General features: G+C 44.1%; 3 protein-coding genes across 6 annotated transcripts in view; all 3 read left to right on the top strand.

The window, feature by feature from the left end:
• The window catches only part of LOC6607563 (ETS-like protein pointed), a 55,416-nt gene extending 42,960 nt beyond the window's left edge, over positions 1-12,456 (top strand). For 2 of the 4 annotated variants that reach the window (XM_032720741.1, XM_002032296.2), the window contains 3 exons: positions 10,007-10,971; positions 11,035-11,192; positions 11,259-12,456. In XM_032720741.1, the coding sequence (XP_032576632.1) occupies positions 10,007-10,971; positions 11,035-11,192; positions 11,259-11,322 (1,187 nt within the window). In that variant the 3' untranslated portion in view covers positions 11,323-12,456. Of the gene's footprint in view, positions 1-7,196; positions 8,668-10,006; positions 10,972-11,034; positions 11,193-11,258 lie in introns of those variants that run through there. The other 2 variants (XM_002032295.2, XM_032720742.1) reach the window with 2 other exon arrangements.
• A 28-nt stretch (positions 12,457-12,484) lies between these two features.
• LOC6607561 (glutamate dehydrogenase, mitochondrial) lies at positions 12,485-14,448 on the top strand. Its single transcript, XM_002032294.2, has 4 exons — positions 12,485-12,965; positions 13,015-13,607; positions 13,665-14,072; positions 14,135-14,448. The coding sequence occupies exons 1-4, from the start codon at positions 12,584-12,586 to the stop codon at positions 14,357-14,359; spliced, it is 1,608 nt and encodes a 535-aa protein (XP_002032330.1). The 5' UTR covers positions 12,485-12,583; the 3' UTR covers positions 14,360-14,448.
• Positions 14,449-14,568: 120 nt separating this feature from the next.
• Positions 14,569-16,520, top strand: LOC6607560. The gene has a single exon (XM_002032293.2). It carries the CDS (start codon positions 14,710-14,712, stop codon positions 16,360-16,362), a length of 1,653 nt encoding a protein of 550 aa, XP_002032329.1. The 5' UTR covers positions 14,569-14,709; the 3' UTR covers positions 16,363-16,520.
• The last annotated feature ends 2 nt before the right edge of the window (positions 16,521-16,522 follow it).

The following is a 16,522-nucleotide window of genomic DNA, read 5'->3' as shown; positions in this document are numbered from 1 at the left end:
TTTATTTGCCTACATTTGACTTTTCTCTTTTTTCGTTATTTTATGTTTTTTACCAGACCGTTGTTGTGGTTTTTTTTTTTTGTTGTATCTCCCGCTCTCTTTGTTTTAAATGCGTCAAAGTGTAAATAAATTTGAATTTTCAGCTTGCTTTAGCTTTAATTTTCGAGACCCCTCCGCACTCTCCTCGTCTCCTTCCCGCAGTCTTCTTGCAATTTTAAAAGTGTCGAGCCGCTTTTGTTGTTTTTTTTTCGTTTTTTTTCTGAGCCGTCGGCCTTTCGGCGTTTGATCTGTGCGCTTGCGCAGCTGATTTGTTTATATTTTTTCTGTCCACGTTTTTTTCTCATTGTTTCATTCGCTGCTATTTGCCAGCCAGCCCTCGTTGTAGTTGTTTACCTGAGAGGTTTCTACTCTATTTGCTTAGTCCCTAGTAAGTATCTGTAATGCCCCAAAGTTGTCCACTCAATGCCCACAGATGATAACAGATGAAAGTGTTGGGGCGGAGTTTTTATTTTTAGTTTTGTTTGATCGGTTGTTAAAAATGGCAATAAAAAATGAAGCAAAATTGTAAATAACTCAAAGGAACTAATGAAAGAAGTACAAGCAATTGGAATGTGCATGTCTAAAAGATGATATAACGAGAGTTTTCATAAATTACACATTCAGTAAGTTAATAGCAACACATTTGCCACCTCTTATCGCCATGATCGCCGACACTTGTTTCATAATTAGTCCACCGTTTAAAAGTTATGGGCCATAAAGCAATAAACATTGCCACCACCCCCGCGCAGCTCTCCCACGCTCTGCACCCTCAGCCAATTGTACGTGTCCTTTAACGAGAAATTGCGGCGCAATCAGCCGTAACGTCGCTCCTGCATTTGTTGTGTAATTTATCAAAAATTAAAGAAAAAAAAAAACGCACAAAACTATAAAAAGTTAGTTGGGTAGCGTGGGAAAGCGTCAACTACCGAGTTGGCCAACAGTTGAATGGCAATTAAAAACTCATTGCATACGAGGTGTGCAATTAAAAGGGCTGCCAGGATATCATGCCATTCGATACCCGCTACCCACCGACGCAAAAAAAAAAATAAAAAGGTGTATCCCAGGGATTGGCAAAATGTTTTATTGGCTTGCATTCAGCTCGTTTTTTTCGCTTTGGTTTCGGTTTCAAGTGAAAAATGAGCAACAAGCAGCAGCACAGCAAGGTCGTCCACAAAGGACTGCCCGCAGGACATTTCGATGAATCAAAGCAAAAGGGCAAAGGGAATACGAAAAGAACAACAAGCAAATGAGTAGACAACATCCGGTAATTTACTTCCTTTAGTTCCGAATCGATGCACCTTGAGATTCCTTTATGCTGCTCCTTCCCGACCAAGTTCAATGCCTCGCCAGGGTAGAGATTTCAAATTTTATGAATGAAAACTGCAAGAACAATGCGGCGAGGGCACAAGTAAATTAGGCAAGCCCAAAGTGGCCTGATGGCAGGTAGATTCCCTCTTCTGCCCTTCGGTTCTTCGGATCTTGAGATCCATAGATCCCCTGGCTCCGCATGTCGGGCATTCTAATATCCCTATATCGCTTGACTGCATCTTGTTCGCCCGATGTAGTAGGCACACATACAGCAAGTGGAGGAGTGGGGGGCAGATCGTGGAATAAGGAACAAGGAAGAAGGAACCCGGAAAAGGGCAGGAGGCAGGATCATGGATAGGGAGCAGGAGCGGGCGCAGGAGGAACACAGGCTGCCTGCAGTTTCTCACACTCTTATGGTTATTGTGTGGGCGATACCTGCATCTGTGTGCACAATCTGACCAAGGCGAAAGTACACGGCGAGAAAAATATGAATATGGGTTAAGAAACTAAACGTGTGACAGCTGTTCAGATACATTTCTTCTTAGAAATCTAAAAGGAAAATTAAATACATAATAAATATTAGTTTTTGTTAGTATTAATAGTAATTAATATTAATAGTAATTTATATTAATAGTAATTAATTAATATTAATTGTATATAGAATTTTATATAGGAACTGCATGATGGCTTTTAGTGCAGTATAAAACTGGAAAAAAAGAGCAAACGCAGTCAGCGGTGCACAACAGTTGCAACACATGTTGTCGCTGTCCAAAATTCTGTCGACGCACGCAGTTTTTTCATTATGTCTTTTTCCCTATATATATGTATATATATATGAGCATTTCTCCCTCGCCCCTGATATTGGTGTGTTGTTGTTTTTGTTGGCATGGCGATAGTAGGACAGGTGCAGAATACCCTGACATTTAGTCAGCCGCTTGAGTTGCAACTGCCCCACCCCCGCAGCTCTTTTCACATTCAGGTTCATATTCAGGTTCAGGTTCATTCGTTTGTGCTTTGCGGTACTCTAGCTGTTGTTGTCGTACCGCTTCGATGTTGCCGTTGTTGTTATTGCTGTTGTTGTAGTTGTCGAAGGTGACCGCATGCCACATTTTGGGTGCGTTGTTGCCGCGCAGTGGGAAATGGCCATAAATGAGCCATTTAGCGAGTCACTCTCTGTCTTCTGGCCAACTGTTTCCTTGGCTGCACATCTGACGAACTGAAGAAACACACACACACACACACACTAGAGCACACAGATAGAGTATCCTATATGGTAGGAGTCCTGATTGAAGATCACTTGATGACCAACATGATCATTTCCGGTTTAACGGAAAGTATTGCTATTGATCTTAGATCTAATTACAGCCAAAGGTCCCCCTAAGCGATCAGCTTGTGGCGGAGAATTAGGACACCTAGGAATTTATGTGCCAATATTGAGGTCTCTAGATGAAAAACATTTTCAAACAGCTATTGTATATTTTATCATCATATGAGGAACACACGCATCATAAAAAGGATCCTGATTCAAAGCACCCCTGATTTATGACCTAAATAGCCAGCACCACCATTTCCGGTTGTGTAAAATGATATTAATGATGTAAAATATATATTAATTGAATGTCTGGCACTCTAACGATCACTTTACTATCAATTCATGTTAGATTGGCATTGCAGAAAAAAGTATCTGAAAATTAAAGAATAAACTGATTCCTGTCCTTAGTGTTAAATTGAGACTAACTAATCTATGCTTTACAGGTTGCATGTCTTTAAAGAGTGACAGCATTAACATACTAAACAGATACACATCTGTCACATTAGAAATCAGTTTCTCACGATCACTCAAACCTGATAGGGTTCCAGAATGTGTGCACTTGATCTGCTATATTACCTGGATATTGGTCTGTGATAAGATCTTCATTTTAAATATAATATCTGCTGGCAAATATCTTTCGCAGCATGATCGCCTAATTTGCGCACCCAAATCTTAGAACCTGACCCACAATCTTGATCCACCTGTCGTGAAGCTCCGGTTTCCTCGCCCATTTCCCAGGCAGCATCGGTTAGTGTCTCATTTTCGCACAAAAGTCAGCCAACTTCTCAGTTTTCAGACGGCCTTTTGATCGATCTCAGTTCAGTTCAGATCCGATTCGATCCGATCCGATCAGATGCCAGATCAATGACATCCGCGGCATTTAGCAACTGCAGGATCATATCCTACTTCAGCAGTCTCAATCGAAATCTAAATCAAGATCAAGAGCACTTGGCAGCGTTTTGCTTAATCAAGATCGATAAGTACATATCCAGTGCATACATACGTACTCAAACTCGTATGTACATACATGTGTACGAGTGAAGATCTTGTGGCCCAGCTGCGCATGCGTTGCCATGTTGCTATCAAAGTATCTGGTTTCATTTCCGCTCTTCGCAGCCAGGAGCTGTGAAACGCATGCGGATCTCAAGATCGTAAGATCGTAAGAATCCAGCGTTATTATGATTATTGTTGTTTGTATTTAGTGTGTGTTGTTTACGGCCCCCAACAATCAGAGGTAGCTATAGCTATAGCTATAGCTGCTGCTGGGATCAGTGTTTATTTTGTTGTCAAAATGCAGGTATTCTTCCCAACCTGAAATTGCAGTCGAAAGATGGGGAGCCCGCCGAGGGGGTTGGGGGTGAGTTTACATAGAAAATTGATATTATTCTTGGCCGCTGCACGGAAGCATCAGCTTCAGAACAGAAAAGAACAGGTGGGCAAGGTGGGCTGGATGGTGTTGCTCCAAAAGGGGCGGCGGTGGGGGAAATGGGCATTACTGGGAGCTGTAATTATGATAGTATGCGTGTCAAAACATCAGCAGCAGCAACAACTACTGGCTTGTGTTTACGATTTCCTTCCGTTTTCCAGCCTAACAGTTTATTTATTTATGCGGCTTGTCTTCTAACAGGTTCTCTCTGGCATTTTGCCTTGCACTCACTGGCTCTCTCGGTTGCCTCGTCTTTTTTAATTGATATGCCTCACGCGCAATGCATTGACATCCGATTTACATTAGCGGGATGGGGCCGGAAGTGCTTGCAGTGCTATGTATATGGTACAAAAGACAGAGCGCAGAGAGTGCAATTTGCACACGTGCACAGGGTAAGCGAGATCCTGGCAGGGATCCTACTCCAATTTGATATCAATTGAATGGCTGATGATCTCGAGTGTCAGCCGACAGCTGTTGGCTGGCAGGCCCATCCGAAAGGAATCCCTAGATTCGGGAGTACCTTGCCCATCGGCTTTGTTCTTCCCGTAGGCGCTTCCTGCAACTCCGCCTCCTCCCTGAGATCCTTATTGCATTAAATGTGTAATCCTTTTGTGCGAAGAGAACGAGTTTTAATTGAAATTCAACTGAAAGTATGCTTATTCCATTTTGCTCCTTTTCTTTTTTGTTTTTGGCACACACCATCTTTTTATTTGGTACACAGAAAGAAACGTTTTGTAGTAATGCAATTAAAGGCTAGAAAATATTAATAGAGGCTTTAAGATAATAAGATTTCAAAGCTTAAACTTTGAGGTTTCTTGGTTTTTCCGCTTTATGCTTATAGCTATTATTGATTTAATTTAGCTTGATCTGGGTTTTTTGTGTGTATTTATTCAAGACAACGACAATTATTATGTTAACCCTTGGCTGCGAACGTGTGCGTTTTCGGCAAGTAGGATCTACATTTACTCCCCTGAAGACGAAAACGAAGACTCGGGGCTTGTTTTGTTTTCTTTATCCCTTTTTGGTGGAAGTGTCGCCGGTTTTATGAGATTGTGATTGGTTTTCTGCTTTGGTGGTGGCTTTTCATCGGGTTATGTGCAGTCTTTGGGAGGAGGCGAAATGGGAGGAGTAGCTGGGGTTCGATGGTTACGCTCCTCTTCAAAATGTGCGCACGTGCTTCAACCGGAAATGGTCGTAAGCGAGGCGCATCATCTATCTCGCTCTCGGCGGCAGCCCCTCTCCCTTGCTCCCAGCGATGTATGTAGCTCTGCTTCTTTCACTGGGTTTTTTGTATTTCCGCTTGTGTTTTTTGTGTCTCTCTATTGTTCTCCAGCACTTTGCGCAGCAAATCAAAGAGGAAAAAACAAGAAGCTAACGAAAAAATAATTTTTTTTTATAAATATATTTTACATTATAAATATGATTGTGCTGCAAGAATTTTTAAGTGGCCAAAAAAGTAAGCAAGCCATCCTTTTGTGGCCACAACCAAATATGGTCAACAGCTGTTTAGTTTTGGGGCTTCCTTATGCGTATTTATTATGTATGCCGTTAAATTGGCAACTTTGTTTCGTGTAATAACCCCAGCGCATAACTTTTGTGCTTTATCAGCTCGCGGTGCATTGGGGATTTCCAAGAAAAGAAGACCACTTGAGGCCATTGCAATTTGTATCAGTGGGTTGAGAATCAACAAGCGATTCCCCCGCCGATAAGAGCAGCTGCCCCCAAAGCCTGATAAGCGAAAAATCCACCTCACCTATGGCTTCTTTATGGCGTTCGATATCTCTATCCACTCAGCCATGGATCTATCTTTTCGAAGTGGAAACGTGTCATTCTGGATTTCACGTTTCGGACTCGTATTTAGCCCGAAAATCCAAAGCAAATTGTCATTGGCTAACGGACAGCGGAAAAAATGCCCCAAAACACGTTTCCAGAGCTATGGCCACCATTTTTATTTATTTTTTGCTGTTCATTAGCCAAAACAAAAAGTTATTTATATAATACATATGTATATCTGAAAGTGGAGCCAAGTCAAAGACACGTACGCCTTCGGTTTGGAATAGTTAACTAATTTTTAATTTCTTGCTGCTCTGTTTTTCGTTTTCCTTTTTTTTTTTTTTTTTGTCATGATCTCATCGAACGAATGTGTTTGTGAGAGGCGGCAGCCAATCCCACTTTGGCTCATTATGCGAGTATCTGTGAGATACATTTGCTGTGTGGAGCTTGCTGATGATGTGCTGCCCACTCGATCATCATGGTAATGATCGCCAAGAGCCCAGCCAACTGACCAGTGGGCCGAGATACTTTTGTATCTTTTTTATTCCGTTCGTCGCTGCCTCGCTGTCTTCTGATTTGCTGAGGGCCATTTTGACGGGTCTAGCGAGTTGGCGTTGTTAATGATTCCAAAAAACGCAATTTCGACTAGCAACTGTACTGTTGATAAAAAAAAACATTTAAATGGTGAATAATTCGTAAAAGAAAAAGCTAATTGCAATGGATAAGAGCTAAAATTCCGCAGAAACATCCGTTTTAGAAAATTATATCAAACAATAGTTTTAGTCTTACGAAATACAGATTACAATTTTATAAAGAATATTTTCTGTGAAATGAGTAACTTTCGGGTAATGATAACATTGTGTTTAAGCTTTTCTTAAAATAGCTGATATAAAACAAAACAAAAAATATTCAGATAATTTAAGCTGCGCTAAAGGTTCCAATTCAACAATTAGAACTACGAAACTCTTTAAGCAAACGTTTGCCTTAAATGCGCAGCGGCGGGCCATTTAATTTTAGTCGCTGTGGCTTTTTTTAGTCACTGCCACTAGCTAAGAGAGCAGTCGATGGATGGCTGATTGAGCCGAGAGCGTGTGAGAAACACCCTGTGAAAGTATTCCATTATTATTATTTGCCATTGGCACACTCGTATCTGTATCTCGGTATCTCGGAATGCGAGACGAAGTCGTCGAGCCGAAGCGCACACGAAGCGTTCTCTCCCACACACGGTCGTTTGTGTGCGAGCGAGAGGCGACGCGGCCAGACAGAGAGAGCCAGTGCCGAGCTGGCCGACGAACAGCCAACAACCCGAGTGCAACTTCAGAGCAACTTCAGTTCTTGAACGGATGTCGAAGGTGGCGGAGCTGACGTCGCATGCTCTTTGTGTATATAGTACCCCATCATCTACATAGTGGTCCCAACTTGATCTTACGTCCCGTTCTGTTTTTTATCGGGGAAAAGGCGCGCAAAATACACAATAACGATAAAGAAAAAAATTAAATGTGAATTTAAGGAACGAAAGAAAACAACAGCAAACATACTGATTGTCGCGCGGAATGAAAACAATGTACATATAGTTACGATATGCGCATTAATTTATCGCCCGTGCCAGAGCGACGATCGTGAAGTGCTCACAATTAATTGCCATTAATTCGCAAAAGTGCTAAGACTTCGCGACGGTGTGTGAACTGCGAATGCCGCAAATATATCTGAACAAGTGCGATCGTAAATACACATACCAATTAAAAGAAAGCAGGGATTTGGTAATATCATCACACCCTCATACCTAAAACTTATCAATTGTCCAGCGGGCCATCCAATTGATTAGGACCCGCATCCGAAAAAAACCAAATTCATAAACCACACAAAACGACAACTGACAGTGCAAAAATTAAAATATACCCCCAAACATCATAAAACCAGAGAAACGAAAGTGAAGTGAAATCAATTTTAATACAACTGCAAGTACCACCAGCATAAGGGGACAATCCATTCTAATCAATTGAGAGCTGATCCCGCAGATTTGCCTAGTTCAGAGTCAATGACGTGCACTTTGACCAGCGAGGTGGAGTTTCCGTTTTTGAGTACCGATCATTTTGAAGCGAAGAAATGCCGCCCTCTGCGTTTTTAGTGAATGCCAGCATAATCAGTGCCGCCAACGCCTTGGACAGCGATAAGGAGCAGCAGTTCCAGGAGCATCTCAATCAGAGTCACTTCAACACCACCACCACCACCAACAGCAGCAGCAGCAGTAGCAGCAACAATAACAATTGCCACACGGCGCCCAACTACAACATGGTCCTGCAAAGCTATGAGAACTATCCCAGCTACCACCTGGCTCAGCATCATCATCATCATCACCACAGCCATCACAGCCATGCGCATCACCAATTGGCGCAGCAGACAGGACTGCACAGCCATCACACGATGCAACAGCAGCTGCAGCAGCAGCAGCAATCCCTACTCCTGCAACACCCGCAACAGCAGCAGCAGCACAGCCACCAGTCGCAGCAGCAGCAGCAACACGGATACGGATCATCAGCCCAGCTGCCCCATCATCGTTTATCCGGCGGCAGTACGGGCAGCACCACCACCACCTCCTCCGGCTCCAGTTCGAGTGGCTCCTCGTCGAGTGCCTCATCGCAGGGATTCGCCACCGGGAGCGCGACTGCGAACAATCTGGTGGGGGCGTTGAGCAGCTCCACGGCTGCTTCGCTGGGACTGGGCTACTTCAATGATATGGCGCCCTTTGTGGGCGATGCGAATGCCTACTACACGGACTCGGATGTCAACTTCTTTAGTTCAGGTACAGGTCAGCAAATATTTACCGACATCAAAAACGGTGCTTTTAATTACGATTGCTGGGGTGTGAAAAGGCAGCAAACCAGAAGAAGACGCCTTGCGGTGGCATAATTAAATTCGTAATTTGTTTTTAAGTGTTTGACACGCAACAAGTCGCGGTTACATACACGCAGAGAAAAAATGTTGTAACTAAGTTTTAACTAACTAAGGATATTCAACATAACCTACGTTCAGTTTTCACTTCACAAAAAAGAATTTAAATTTAATTATATCTGTATATAGTTACAATATTAAATATACCACAAATACACTGTCATCCCATTTTTCGCTAAGTGCATACGATTGCGCTGGGTGATAAGTGGCTTGTTGAGCCCCTGTGGCCGGCCTCAGATACAGATGTATCTGGCAGATACGGATGCTCTTGCGCTCTCTGGAGGCGGCACCTAAAGAGGCGCTGCCAACTCTTTGGCCAGCCAACGAGGGGCTGTATCTGTATCTTTGTGTCTCTGTATCTGCGAGCGAATGGGAATCGAAACGAAGCGCTGGGAAAGCTTTTTATGTCTTTGTCGTGTGCGAGTGGGACAGCTAGAGGGCTGCGCGTGTGTATGTGGGTATGTGCCAACAGGTTTTCGTATCCCACAGATACACGAGTGTACATCGAAATGTGTTAAATTTCGCTGTATTCGCAATTAATGTAGCGTGCACACCATTAGATCGGGATGGTTGTGTCTGTGTGCGTGGGTATCTGTGTGCTGGGGCCTGTGCTTGTGTGTGTGCGCTGTGATTTTGATTGGTTTTCGAAGTCTTTCGCTCGCTTGAGAGACGCCTCATTTCTATGAACAGCATTTAATTGAAATTGCGAACAATCTGTAATCAATGTGTTTTGGCGTGTGAAAAATGTATCTGCAGATTTAAGCGACGCGAATTCCCCACGATAAATACATGGCTTTCTAAGATTTTTATAGAAATTGTATTTTATATTTGAATTTATGACAAGACTTCTTTCTCTGATATAAAAAAGAGAATTTAATAGAAATATAAATTTAATTTCTTAGAAATTGAACGTTTCATTCATATGTTCTCAGAATTTCGATCACATCAATGTGATTATCATATGAGTACCTCACAAAAAATTTTATATTTTCATATATAGCGATAATAATAAGTTTAAATTAACTTAAAATAATTGAACGCTGATTTTCAGGATCGTTTTCTAGCTGAACTGCTTTCAATTCCTAAATACTTATATTAAGTGGATTGATTGACGGCCACAGATTATACTCTTCACATACCCATATCTATAAGATTGTCTAATCCAATTACCATCTCATGTTTCGTATCGCTTACAGGCTACAACACCAGCAACACACACGACCGCATCAACAACAGCACGCCCCCGCAGCAGCAGCAATCGCAGCAGCCGACTGTCAATGGCAGCGGTAGCGCCAGCAGCAACAACAATAACTCCATGCTGCCGCCCGCTGTCCAGCAAAGCAACAACAGCAACAACGAAAACAACAACACCAGCAGCAGCAACACAAACAGCAGCAGCAACAACAACAACAGCAGTGGCAGCAACAATGCGAATGCGGGCAGCAATAACAACAATAATAACAACAATAATATTAACTTTATGGCGGCGGCGATCTTCCAACATCACCTCAAAGAGGAGCCGGGCACCCAGAATGGTAATATCGGTGGCTATGGCGGCAGTAATAGCCAGAACGATCCCACGGATCTCAGTAGTTATGGATTGCCCGCCCACCTGGCCGCCTACGGTGGCGGGAGTGGCAGTGGGCCAACCGGCGGCAGGAGCTCCGGAGGCGGTGGCGATGAAAGCGATTATCACAGCACGATCTCGGCGCAGGATCACCAGAGTCAGCAATCGAGTGGGGGAAATGGCAGTGGTGGAGCCAGCGGCGGAAGCACCGGAAACAGCAACGGTTACATGGACAGCAGCTCGGAGTTCTATGGCAGTTACGCGGGCAGGGGTCGATTCCACGATGGTTATCCGCCAGAATTTACGCCCTACGATGCCCAATCCTTCCAGTCGATGGGCCCCCAGTCCACGGCCATGGATCAGTGGGGAGCAGCCCATGCCCACCAGCATCCGGCAGCGTATATGAGCACCTTGGGTCTGGATAAGGGCCTGCTTGGTGGCTACACGACGCAGGGCGGAGTGCCGTGCTTCACAGGATCGGGTCCCATTCAACTGTGGCAATTCCTGCTCGAGCTGCTGCTGGACAAGACGTGCCAGAGCTTCATCTCGTGGACCGGCGATGGCTGGGAGTTCAAGCTAACAGATCCTGATGAGGTAAGTCCATTGGTAATATAACTATTAGTGAATCCCTGACTTACATCTATCTATCTTCATCAGGTGGCTCGTCGTTGGGGAATCCGCAAGAACAAACCCAAGATGAACTACGAGAAGCTGAGTCGCGGACTGCGCTACTATTATGACAAAAACATCATCCACAAGACGGCAGGCAAACGATATGTCTACCGCTTTGTCTGTGATCTCCAGAATCTAGTTGGGTAAGTAGTCGACACATGGGAGAAGATTATCGAATCCTTATTAAAAATAACTATTTACATTTACAGGCACACCCCCGAGGAGCTGGTGGCCAAGTACGATCTTAAGATTGAGAAAAAAGATGTGGATTAGCAGCGGAGCAGCGGAGAAGCTGCCTAAAAATGGGAACAGCTCCAGGAGACCTGCTCCCAGCCACGGAATGTACTCAACCAGCCGCAAAATACTTTCGAGCGTTATTGTTTACCAAGCGTGATGTTAGCTTTTAAGCAGCAATCCCCGATCTGCGATCTTGCAACGAGATTAAAGTGTTGGCCAAACCCCAAATCAAATCCCCAAAGTCCTGACTCCCCCCCACAAAACACAAACAAACAAAAAAAATGTCCCACCCACCAACCTGTCAAACCGATTTGATTGTAATTACCGTGTAAAAATTAGACTTTTGAATTAATTTGAAATTAATTTAAAATACTTCAGATTTAGTTGTAAGCCGATCTTATAGCAAGAGAACCAGTTGAAGATAAACCGAATTAAATTTGAAATTCTGTGTGCAATGCGATGTTGCTTCTGCGTTCTCACATAGTCCGTAGAAGATGTCAGCTGCAAGGATCGAACGTTGATAGAGGCCATAAAGCATGTGTCCCAAAAGTGATATTAGAGCGCAACATTTTGTTATACTTACATAATCATTTTACCCGCACGGGGCACCACCACAAACATTTCAAAATCATGCATGTACATAGCGATGAAGATGTGAATGGCATATAAGTAGGTCTCTAGTATTTATGTATGTCTAACCTGTAATCTGTGCTACTGGTACAACTAAGTTTTCCACTCCAAAACGCCCCCGTTTTTTTTCCGTACTTCTGTGCGCTTCCGTGCGATCCCAAAAGTTTTAAACGTAAAACGGCACAACAGCTTATCATGTATTTATGATGAGCCCTTGTTATCGTCTCCTATCTGTATACTTATAGGCTAATCCTAGATACATAGGATCCATAGTTTCCCTAGTGCGTTAATCGACAGTTCAAGAAGTGTTTATTACCTAGTATGTGTGTGTATAGCTATTAACTACTTAAGTCTAGCTCGTAGATGCATAGCCACGTATTACACCCATAAACATAACGTTATATTGATTACATAGATACACATACATTTGTAGAGCAATTCTAAAATATTGTATTTATACAAGCGTACATTGTAATATTAAAGCTACCATTAACAATGCTAAGATAAAAACAATAAAAGAAAACCAATATGAAAATACAAGAGCAATCGTAGTTCTCTCTGGGAAATATATCAAGTTGGTCAAAATATATCAGTATTGGTATTTCTCTTATCAGTTGATTTTTATCCAAATTCGAATTAATTTTCTAGACTGTTGTGTTTTTGCAAAATGCTTCGTTATACGGCACGGATTTTGAATGGGATATACCCTCTTATGCCAAGGCAAGTATTAAAACGTTCCGCACACCAGGTGCCCGAGAAGCTGAAAAAAGTTGAGACGGACAAGGACCCGGAATTCTCGGAAATGGTGCTATATTATTACCACAAGGCGGCGCAGACGATGGAGCCCGCATTGCTCAAGGAAATGGAAAAGTATCCGCATATGAAGCCGGAGGAGCGTCAGGCTCGTGTCACCGCTATACTGAATCTGCTTGGCAGCGTCTCCACCTCGGTGGAGGTCAATTTTCCCATCGTTCGCAAAAACGGCACCTACGAGATCATCAGCGGTTATCGTTCGCATCATGTACGCCATCGATTGCCTCTCAAGGGCGGTAAGTGTGTCGTCTATCCGGGAATTCTTTAACATCGGATCTCTTACAGGAATCCGATACGCTCTGGACGTGAACGAGAGCGAAGTCAAAGCCCTTGCCGCCATTATGACGTTCAAGTGCGCATGCGTGAATGTACCTTATGGTGGATCGAAGGGTGGCATTTGTATCGATCCAAAGAAGTATACTGTGGATGAGCTGCAGACGATCACACGGCGATACACGATGGAGTTGCTCAAGCGTAATATGATTGGCCCAGGCATCGATGTGCCGGCGCCCGATGTGAACACTGGTCCGCGTGAGATGAGCTGGATTGTGGATCAGTACCAGAAGACATTTGGCTACAAGGACATTAATTCCTCGGCTATTGTCACCGGGAAGCCCGTTCACAACGGCGGCATTAATGGACGCCATTCGGCAACGGGCAGAGGCGTTTGGAAGGCGGGCGATCTCTTCCTGAAGGATAAGGAATGGATGGATCTGCTCAAGTGGAAGACGGGTTGGAAGGACAAGACGGTCATAGTGCAGGGATTCGGCAATGTGGGCTCCTTTGCCGCTAAGTATGTGCATGAGGCGGGCGCCAAAGTCATCGGGATAAAAGAGTTTGATGTTTCTCTCGTCAATAAGGATGGCATTGATATCAATGTATGTGGCTCCTCCCATTTTCTAGGTAATTTTCTGAAAGATCGCATTACGTTATAGGATCTTTTTGAATACACGGAGGAAAAGAAGACTATTAAGGGATATCCGAAAGCTCAGGAGTCTAAGGATGACTTGCTGATAGCCGAAACCGATATCCTAATGCCGTGTGCCACCCAAAAAGTGATAACCATCGACAATGCCAAGGACATCAAGGCCAAGCTGATCCTGGAAGGCGCCAACGGACCGACCACACCATCTGGCGAGAAGATCCTATTGGATAAGGGTGTGCTCCTAGTTCCCGATCTCTATTGCAATGCGGGCGGCGTAACAGTATCCTACTTTGAGTACCTCAAAAACATAAACCACGTGTCATATGGCAAAATGAACTCTAAATCAACATCCGAGCTTATTATCGAACTGATGAACTCCATCAATGAGTCTTTGCATGAATGCCCCGATAGTAATCTAGTACGTCCATCCTTACCCTTAAGTAGTATTCGTGTTGAAAACTCCTTACTTTTCTCCTTCAGCCGAACATATGTCCCAATAAGAAACTCAAGAGGATACAACAATGCACCACAGAGGCGGATATCGTGGACTCGGCTCTCCAAACAGTTATGGAATCTGCAGCACGTGGCATCAAGGAGATGGCCCACAAATTTGAATTGTGCAACGATCTGCGGAGGGCCGCTTACGTCTGGTCATCATTCAAAATTTTTCAAGCCATGGAAAGCTCCGGAATTTCCCAACAGTAGTGGTTTACACAAGAAATTCACAGTTTTTCATTGGTTAATTCTTAATTCTTAAGCTTAATAAAAGAGTTACTATTTAATTAAAACATAAAGCATGCCCAATTTAAATCAATTTACAAATTAAATTGGCATAAATGCAGAGTCAATTTAATTATTTATTTAATGCTCATCTAAAATATACGCCACATAGGCCTTGACATATAATTCATATCTTATTTAGAGTTTAGACAGAGAGTTTAGAGATTAAAGCCAACATACAAACACGAATATTCTGCTTGATTTGCGTTACTAAAGTCCCCAGTTATATAAGGTGGAACTCCGTTTTGGGTTACCTATAGAAGAAAGCATTCGCCATGGAGGAAATCAAGAAGTTTGACAAGCTTGCCTTCCTGGAAAGCTACCTGCTGAAGCACAAGGAACTGGGCAAGCGACAGCGCGAGTACAAGAAGATCCTGTCCAGCAAACTCAAGACCCGCAAGGAGACTATCATCGAGGCCAGCTTTGAGACGGCCATCGATCAGCTGGAGGAGGAGAAGAACGATCTGCGGGCCCAGATCTGGGTGGCCAGTGGCACAACCCACAAAAAACAGAACAATCGCTGGCTGGAACTGATCCGCTGCCATGTCGAGTGCCAGGAGAACCTTTCGCAGGACATTAACTCGCTGAAGACATCGATTTCCAACATGGAGAAGGAGATAAGTCGCATGTCCAAGCAAATATACAACCTGAATCGTTTAACCATTCCGGATCAGCAACATCAGGCCTATGTGATGCGGGCCCGGAAAAGGATGACCATTTTGGAGAATTCCCTGGAGGTGGGTGTGCGTCAGGAGTGCGGTTTCACGGCAGCCAATGCGGATCTGCGAGAGCAGCTCATCCGCATCCTGAATCACCGCACCTTCTTTAATGATTCATACACCAAAATGGTGCAGAAGCTGAACAGCGAGAAAAAGTATCTCATAGATCTGATTGAGTACGCACTGAATACCTTCGATGGCTGCATTGAGGTGTACGAGAAAATTGATTTGCTGGCCAAAAGGGAGGCCAAGGAGCGCGACATGAGACGTGTGGAGATGCAGGGTATTATGCGAAAGGTGGCAGCCGATGGTGATAACACCGCCTTCCTGAATTGCAAGTCTAAGCCTCGAGAGCTGGCCGATCTGCAGCCCAAGGAGTACAAGCGAAGGGACGAATTCCGACGGGTGCACAACAAAAAGATCAATCTCTACAACTCGGTGCTGCAGAAGATCCTCCAGTATACAGACTCTAGCAATATGGACGAGGTGATCGATAAGTTTCAGCAGCAGGAGAGTCTCTATTACTCGTTCTTCAACTATGCCAACGAAATGAGCTACCACATAACTATGCTGAATAATTCGGTGAATCGCCTGTTTGAGGATATAGTCAACCTGAAAAAGGATAACTCCAATACGCTGCAGGATCAACTGGATCAGATATCCAGCCTGGAGAACAAGGTGCGTACCAAACAGGAATCCAACATGGAACTGCACAAGGCGCGGGAGAACAACGATGCACGGTTGGAGAATCTTCTACAGGGCGTGGAGACGGTCTGCGAGATGTGTTCCATTGATGCCAGTCCGCTGACCAAGCTCCTTGGTGACCACACCCACGTCAATCTGGTTAATGTCAATCGCTTCCTTAAGCTGCTCGAGACAAGGATCCAGGAGCTGACGGCTAGTGTTTATGTGATGGAGCGCCAAGAGGAGGGTCGCTTCGACTATGTGGTCAAGCAGATCGAGAAGATCTGCGAGCTGCCCACCGATCTCAATGACATTGTGCTCACCCAGCAGTGTCCCGAGTGCGCCGAGGGCGAAGCCTTCAACATGGATGAGGGCGGCGATGGGGTGCTTGTCCACACGGTCGCCGAGGCCAAGAAGAAGCTGTACGAGAAGGTCACGCAGCCGGAGATGCAGTACCGCCTGCACAGCATCAGCCAGTGTCGTCTGCCGCGATCCCGCCTCCTGGCCGCCAAGCGAAACATGTAGTCCTAGAATACATTTCACAAATCACATTCCCTTTAGTTTCGGTTTCAAATATGCATATGTGCAACATTTTCCGGTTAGATATCTAGGACTAGAATCGTCTGATCCTCATGTTTCGGTTGCAATTATAATAAATTCCCAAGTTAACCTACAGCTTAAAATT

This window comes from Drosophila sechellia, chromosome 3R (genome assembly GCF_004382195.2).
Source record: "Drosophila sechellia strain sech25 chromosome 3R, ASM438219v1, whole genome shotgun sequence".
In the NCBI taxonomy this organism is placed as follows: domain Eukaryota; kingdom Metazoa; phylum Arthropoda; class Insecta; order Diptera; family Drosophilidae; genus Drosophila; species Drosophila sechellia.
The sequence above is the reverse complement of the archived record's forward strand: the minus strand, read 5'-3'. Positions and strand labels throughout refer to the sequence as shown.

Bases quoted from the DNA above. Each gene is read 5' to 3' on its own strand.
- LOC6607561 (XM_002032294.2), top strand. From the start codon at position 12,584: ATGCTTCGTTATACGGCACGGATTTTGAATGGGATATACCCTCTTATG. The intron at 12,966-13,014 runs GTAAGTGTGTCG...GATCTCTTACAG, and splicing joins TCGATTGCCTCTCAAGGGCG to GAATCCGATACGCTCTGGAC. The intron at 13,608-13,664 runs GTATGTGGCTCC...ATTACGTTATAG, and splicing joins AGGATGGCATTGATATCAAT to GATCTTTTTGAATACACGGA.
- LOC6607560 (XM_002032293.2), top strand. From the start codon at position 14,710: ATGGAGGAAATCAAGAAGTTTGACAAGCTTGCCTTCCTGGAAAGCTAC.